Source organism: Opisthorchis viverrini (assembly GCF_000715545.1).
Source record: "Opisthorchis viverrini unplaced genomic scaffold opera_v5_542, whole genome shotgun sequence".
In the NCBI taxonomy this organism is placed as follows: domain Eukaryota; kingdom Metazoa; phylum Platyhelminthes; class Trematoda; order Opisthorchiida; family Opisthorchiidae; genus Opisthorchis; species Opisthorchis viverrini.
Window position 1 is genome coordinate 98,177 of NW_008752207.1, and position 7,446 is coordinate 105,622.

Genomic DNA, 7,446 nt, shown 5'->3' on the forward strand with positions numbered 1-7,446 from the left:
AACCTAGGCGTGACACAAAGTTTCATATCGGGAACCTCAACACAGGGTGACGTTATACATGTGAACGGCAGGATGTGTGTAAACCGCCAGGAATGTTTATGGGTATACTTCGTTTTTCGGTATGTTGATCAAATCAATGTTGAAACGTGTAGCGTCTTACTTTTATTCGTAATCTTTTATGAGATTTTCGGTAATCCCACACAAATGAGTTGGACAGTTTCTCAGTACTATGTCATTTGTAAAAGATTCGTTCGGTTAAAAATGTCTAGCTAGTATGGCAGCGACAAAGTGATTGGAAAACGCGCTCTACATGCATTTCATGATCATCGTTAGGAATGGCCTATATTTGTGGTTTGGTGGTGCTGATGAAACCTAGTTGATGGCTGGAAGTAGAAACAAACCTAGCCTTTTTCCAGCTGACACTTTTCTTCATTAGGTACATGTAGCTGCAGTATGTTATTCACGATTACGTGAGAGCAAATTTCACAAAAATTCGGATAATTTTGGCTTTGAAAGACTGTCACTATCGGCTCATCTTTCGCCGATTGGATGAAAAATTTATATATTGGTATTTCTCTCATGCAACAATTTCAAGTTATTACTATAGTGTGTTATGGTTAGAGTTGGCTGCAGTTACTCATACCATGGTGTTAAATTCCCCATCGTTTTAGTGCCAGGCCGTTCTTTTGTTGTTGTTGTTTCCTAAACTGCGGGGAAGATGGCTCGATATCCATCCTACATTACAGTTAAGCTCCACTGGAGAAACGAAACACGTGACCAGCGCAACCGTAAACCGTCCAATCGATACGAATCACCAGACCCACTAGATCAGATTGGTCAGTGCACCGGATAGAAGATCACCTGATCAATTCATATTCGGCAAAACTCCCTTGAAGTAAACTTTGGGTTACGTCAACTCTGATAGTGCCATCAAGAACGACATAGGGAGGGGCTGATTGTATTCACTAGCCAATGATCTTTGCATAAAAGAGACTTATTTTATTGCCTACAGTTCTCAGATCCAGAAAACACGACTACACACGTCAAGCAGTCAGTCTTGTGGTCAATTTTTGGTATCTATCGAATGCATATGCTCATAGCCACACCGCCATTTTTTGCGTTGGTTTAGTTGAAATGATTACGTGGCACCAAATCAGTGAAGATAAATTTTTAGCGAGAGCACTGGTGCTCACAACACCTCTCCATCATAAGATCCACCATATGAAGGAATTTATCAACTAGTCAGATCCCTTACTCAAGGTAGCAAAGCGACTCCAGTCTAAGCAGTGATTGCCTCTAACTGAATTTCAAAGTGTCGGTGGCAAAGTCGACTGGCAGCTCCGATTGATCACCGGTTTTCGAAGTTTAGAGCCGACAATCCGACTATCCAATACCGGTCCTATTGCAAGCAGAAAGCCAGAACATGAACTACCCAATCGGTACATGAAAATGGTCGACTCCAGCACCACTTTTGATAATACGTAATGGTTATGGCAAGAACAATGCATCTTGATCGCTTTGACTCACGTAAACAAATCGTACTCTTTTCATCTTTTTATTCCATTCGCGTGATATTTGTGGTGACTGGTTGCTAGATTAGACAATAAAGTCCCAAGGTTGCTGCCGCATGCTTATCAAGGTCGTGGATTCCCAAGGTTATTTGCCGGATGGACCAGATGTTGGACACCACGTGACATGCCATAAATGAGTTGGATTGGTATATACTCAGCTGAATATATGTTTATATGTATAAATATACATATACTTATATATGTAGGTGTGGTTTTGTGTAAGAATCGCACCTAAATGGTTCATAATATTTTCCGAAGATGTTATCACACCACTGATTAGCCACTCGTGGTCCAACTGTTAAGTGCTCAGCCACTGGTCAGGGGGTCGCAGCTTCGAAACTCTCTGAGTTTCGCTAAATGAACACTGATGATGATTCCGGCTTTTCAGTTTAGATCGGTCTCACTGACAGGATGAATTGTCTACTGAAAATTTTCAAACGATTTCATGGACAGTTTTCAGGCGGCTTATCTCTAGAAGAAAATACTCGGTAGTGAAGTTGCCTCCGAGATACCGTGAGGATATTCTTTGACGCTTTGAAAAGTTTGACCCCATCAACCACATAGCGGCAACAAAATCGAGCGTGCCGTAGTATCTATATACGTTCCTTGGTGTTTTCTTTATCATCATCGTGTTTAAATCTAAACTATCATAATGAATCAGCTGATTTAATTGAGTTCACAGTCTCATTAGGGCAGTGGGAAGGGTGACACCCGGCTCACACCGTAAGGCTTCAAGTTAGACGTTTGAACTAAAGGTGCGCTGACGCACGGGCCAGGAAACCGGAAAATGTTATTCAAGAGGCTTAGTTGCGTTACTTGCCAAGTGTGTTGAAAAACAGCCACTGAGCAGGGATTTGTTGGAGTTTGAACCCCCTGATTCTAGGGTCAGTTCAGAAATACATTCATGCACAGATGTACATACCTCAAATATAGAAAGAAGTGGGGAACGGTTCTGGGTCATCCTCTGTTGGTCATAGGGCAACCAACTAACAAATATTTAAGAAACTATCTAGCCTGTCCGGTGTGAAATCAGTGATCGCGCCCAGCTAAATTTCGCGCCGTTACATTGTGTGTTTGATAATAGCTGCTGAGGGATTTTCAGAACTTCGTTGACTGGTGAAGAGCAACTTCTTTGCTCTAGGTAGATACAGCAGCGTGGGAGTCCTGGTCGAAAAGGCCCACGGAAAGGATTGCAGGGATTAAGTCGAAAAGGCCTTGAACTACATTTGTCAAGTAATTATTAAAAATTGACGTGGGTGGCTGGAAATGTTACAGAGACGGAGTGTGATAACAGAGTTCAGCAACTAGACTGGACTGTCAGAGCTTCCCATTCTAGATGTAGTGAATTCACAAAATAATAGGCAGAAGGTTCCAAAGCATATACCTAAGCTTGCACAGTATGAAGCGAACTGTAAGAAGGTTAGATAGATCGAGTGGAGGGATTTATGAGGCCAAGCGGATACATCTGGGCATCATTATGTTTATATGTATAAATATACATATACTTATATATGTAGGTGTGGTTTTGTGTAAGAATCGCACCTAAATGGTTCATAATATTTTCCGAAGATGTTATCACACCACTGATTAGCCACTCGTGGTCCAACTGTTAAGTGCTCAGCCACTGGTCAGGGGGTCGCAGCTTCGAAACTCTCTGAGTTTCGCTAAATGAACACTGATGATGATTCCGGCTTTTCAGTTTAGATCGGTCTCACTGACAGGATGAATTGTCTACTGAAAATTTTCAAACGATTTCATGGACAGTTTTCAGGCGGCTTATCTCTAGAAGAAAATACTCGGTAGTGAAGTTGCCTCCGAGATACCGTGAGGATATTCTTTGACGCTTTGAAAAGTTTGACCCCATCAACCACATAGCGGCAACAAAATCGAGCGTGCCGTAGTATCTATATACGTTCCTTGGTGTTTTCTTTATCATCATCGTGTTTAAATCTAAACTATCATAATGAATCAGCTGATTTAATTGAGTTCACAGTCTCATTAGGGCAGTGGGAAGGGTGACACCCGGCTCACACCGTAAGGCTTCAAGTTAGACGTTTGAACTAAAGGTGCGCTGACGCACGGGCCAGGAAACCGGAAAATGTTATTCAAGAGGCTTAGTTGCGTTACTTGCCAAGTGTGTTGAAAAACAGCCACTGAGCAGGGATTTGTTGGAGTTTGAACCCCCTGATTCTAGGGTCAGTTCAGAAATACATTCATGCACAGATGTACATACCTCAAATATAGAAAGAAGTGGGGAACGGTTCTGGGTCATCCTCTGTTGGTCATAGGGCAACCAACTAACAAATATTTAAGAAACTATCTAGCCTGTCCGGTGTGAAATCAGTGATCGCGCCCAGCTAAATTTCGCGCCGTTACATTGTGTGTTTGATAATAGCTGCTGAGGGATTTTCAGAACTTCGTTGACTGGTGAAGAGCAACTTCTTTGCTCTAGGTAGATACAGCAGCGTGGGAGTCCTGGTCGAAAAGGCCCACGGAAAGGATTGCAGGGATTAAGTCGAAAAGGCCTTGAACTACATTTGTCAAGTAATTATTAAAAATTGACGTGGGTGGCTGGAAATGTTACAGAGACGGAGTGTGATAACAGAGTTCAGCAACTAGACTGGACTGTCAGAGCTTCCCATTCTAGATGTAGTGAATTCACAAAATAATAGGCAGAAGGTTCCAAAGCATATACCTAAGCTTGCACAGTATGAAGCGAACTGTAAGAAGGTTAGATAGATCGAGTGGAGGGATTTATGAGGCCAAGCGGATACATCTGGGCATCATTAGGGAGTCATCATCATCATCATCGACAGCATGACATCAGTGTTCAACACCAATGCTTCTCTGCCGTACAACGATGATTTAATTGAAAGCCTTATTGTGAAGGAAAGAATAAAGATGGACGGGAAGTGACATAATGCTGGCTTACACCACCCATTCCGAGGTTTTTACACCCCCAAACACTCAGTCAGACAATCTAGATAGTAACTGACAAGATCGCCAGTGATATCGGTGGCAGTCATAGTGAAGGAAAGAATAAAGATGGACGGGAAGTGACATAATGCTGGCTTACTACAACCATTCCGAGGTTTTTACACCCCCAAACACTCAGTCAGACAATCTAGATAGTAACTGACAAGATCGCCAGTGATATCGGTTGGCAGTCATATCTTGCAGCGTCTCTAACCAGGCACAGTGAGGATCACGCTATCCCCATCCCGAGGGCGAGTAGCACCGAAAGCACCCAAACGTTTCGTGAGTTCTTTCATACCCGTCTTTTAGGTCAAGGTTTGGTCACTTCTCTGCTTCCGCCACTGAGTTGGGCATGGAAAGCGGCACCCTCTTCGGCAAACGATGGCTAGGCATATGCAACACATATCCTAATCAATGCAGTCTCTGGTGCTGGACCCATTTTTCAGTGGAAACATCCGTTGCCTAAATGTTGTGAGTTTGAATAGTGCATCGTTATAGAACCGTCAACATGACTGAATTTCGTGACGCCCTTCAATCAGTTCTTAACGAATCGCCGAAAGGTAACGCACCAACGGTCTCTAGTGCCTAAATCATTATATATTCCAATGCACTATATCCACTATGAGAGGCTTACCATTGCTGAATTCAGTCGGCCGTGTGTCAACAACACCAGAAGTATCTGATAACCTGGTATTCAAACGATCACCACACAACTCACCAAACTGACTAAACCCTAGTGGGTCTCTTGTATAGAGGATTTCCCTCAGAGGATCGAAATCAGGAAACCAAGGAAAGTCGTATCATTCTCTCATATAGCCTGACAAATATTCATAAAACCCTCATTCTGAATTGTCTGGATAAGCAATAATCTATGCCTGATCTCATCCTTTGAAAATCCCGGGCTTGATGATATCATTGTACAATGGACCCATAAGGTTGTCATGACTCATGGCATTGTTAATGGCTACCTATGAACTACGCCATAACGACAGTGCGGACCATGAGGTTTTTAAGCTAGGCCGAAGAGGCGTGTGTCCAGTGCGCCAAACCTGTACACCCTAGCTTCATGCAACCCAGTCTACTAGGAACGGGTGATATTGCTAATGGACCGATATGGCGACTAGACTGCTAACTGTGTCCAGTACTGGCGAACGTGCGAAGGTATTTCACATTCTACAGCATGTCCCTCGGATAGCGGTTACCTGTTAAATTCATTATACACACTGCATTTAAAGAGATCATTCCGGACGCCATGAAAATATCTTTTAGGCTGGATAACCCGAAAATCCTCTTAATGGCACACATCAGAATACACCCTTTCTCACTAATGAACCCCCCATAAGGTTCAGAATGCCTCGGTTCAAACATCCTTCAAAATGCCTGGAAACGAAATCAAAGTTCCTTTGGATAGTTTGTGCGTTGCGCTGCTTTGTCTGGATCGTCTACGGTGGAGCAGAAAGGGAAGTAGTCTGAAATTATGGGCCCGAATCCATCAGTCTGTCATCCAGCCTGACAAACCTGCCTAGTTCCCGGAAGATAGAGGTTTTCCATTGGTGGTGTTTAAGGAATATTATGAATGACTCTTCAGAATAATGTGAATGGATGAACGAATGAAGAAGTCAAAACTTAATGTTGTGGCATAGTGGTAAGAACATTTTCCTCGCCACTCAAAAACGGACAAATCTTGAGCGTTTCGTGCTTCAAAACCAAGCCAATATTAATGTTATCATCGAGTGGGTACGCTGAAGGATTGGATCGACTCTGTTGAGCTCGATTTTGAATGTCTGCGTACGAAGACTTCCTAATGCTCATGCCACTGGAACCGAAATTGTATGGATAATTGCGAGAATCTTCCCGTCTAAATCTATGGTTGAATAGTTGCATTTCAAGATACTTGAGAATGCCGCTCATTTCAACGCGGCAGAGAGCCCGAATAAATCAGTTTCAGTCAGTTTCAATGAAATGCTTACCAGCTGGTTTAACTTGAACATGACTTTTCATAAATGCAGCGCAGCTCATTAAGGACGAGGACCAACCATGGTTTGATGTTTAGCACTCTGGAGCGAATCTGTCATGAGATCTGCCTTTACTGACATCCGAATACTGGAGTGGACCAAACTAATGGAGATATTTACATTGTTTGCGGTGTAAAAACTTAACTGAACTGTTATAGTTCACATCCACCCATTTTCATTTCATGTTATATGAACGAATACCTCTTCGAAGAACAAGGATTCTGTCACTGGTTGGTTGGAAATCATGGAAGGAAAGTCCGGGTACTTGACGATAAATACGAGGACATGCTGGTTGCTGTTCACGAGCAACTGAACTGAATCCCGGCTGAATTCCTCGGTTGTGATATTCTTCAGCTAAATGAACTGCACGAACCCCCCTCACGTTTTAACTGGTACACTACTCGGCCTATTTCCAATGCAGAAACTCAAATATTGCACCTACCTGACGAGCCCAAATAAACTGGTCATGGGCTGTCGAAGTTTCGCGCAACCTTACGACTAATATGGTTTCTCAAGGAAACTGCTGCTTGTTCTTTACTGGAAAAACTTCCTCCTCCCGGAAGATAATTTTTCAGGAGGCATCCGACCTTAAGTTCGAGTATACCAGTGCTGGCGGGAAATCTGCAGGACTGCGGCAGGACTGCATTCCCCTGTATCTGCGAAAGAACTTCGACAGATGGGGCCACCAGACAGCAACCCAAAAACACGAGTGCGATACGTGGATGACACAAGCGATAGTTTATGATGACCAACATGATGCCCGACAAGAACTTCACGATAGTGGCAAAGATCTATCATTTTGCGTTCCTAGGTATATCCATCACTAGAACAACAAACGGGCCATATCCTCAGAGACAAAGGCCAGAGGAGGAAGGCGATTTTAT

General features: G+C 43.2%; 1 protein-coding gene across 1 annotated transcript; it reads left to right on the forward strand.

The window, feature by feature from the left end:
- Window positions 1-718: 718 nt before the first annotated feature.
- T265_11666 (hypothetical protein) lies at window positions 719-4,487 on the forward strand (the record flags this gene model as incomplete). The annotated part of the gene is made up of 2 exons (XM_009178380.1): window positions 719-836; window positions 4,399-4,487. The coding sequence occupies 2 exons, from the start codon at window positions 719-721 to the stop codon at window positions 4,485-4,487; spliced, it is 207 nt and encodes a 68-aa protein (XP_009176644.1).
- Window positions 4,488-7,446: the final 2,959 nt, after the last annotated feature.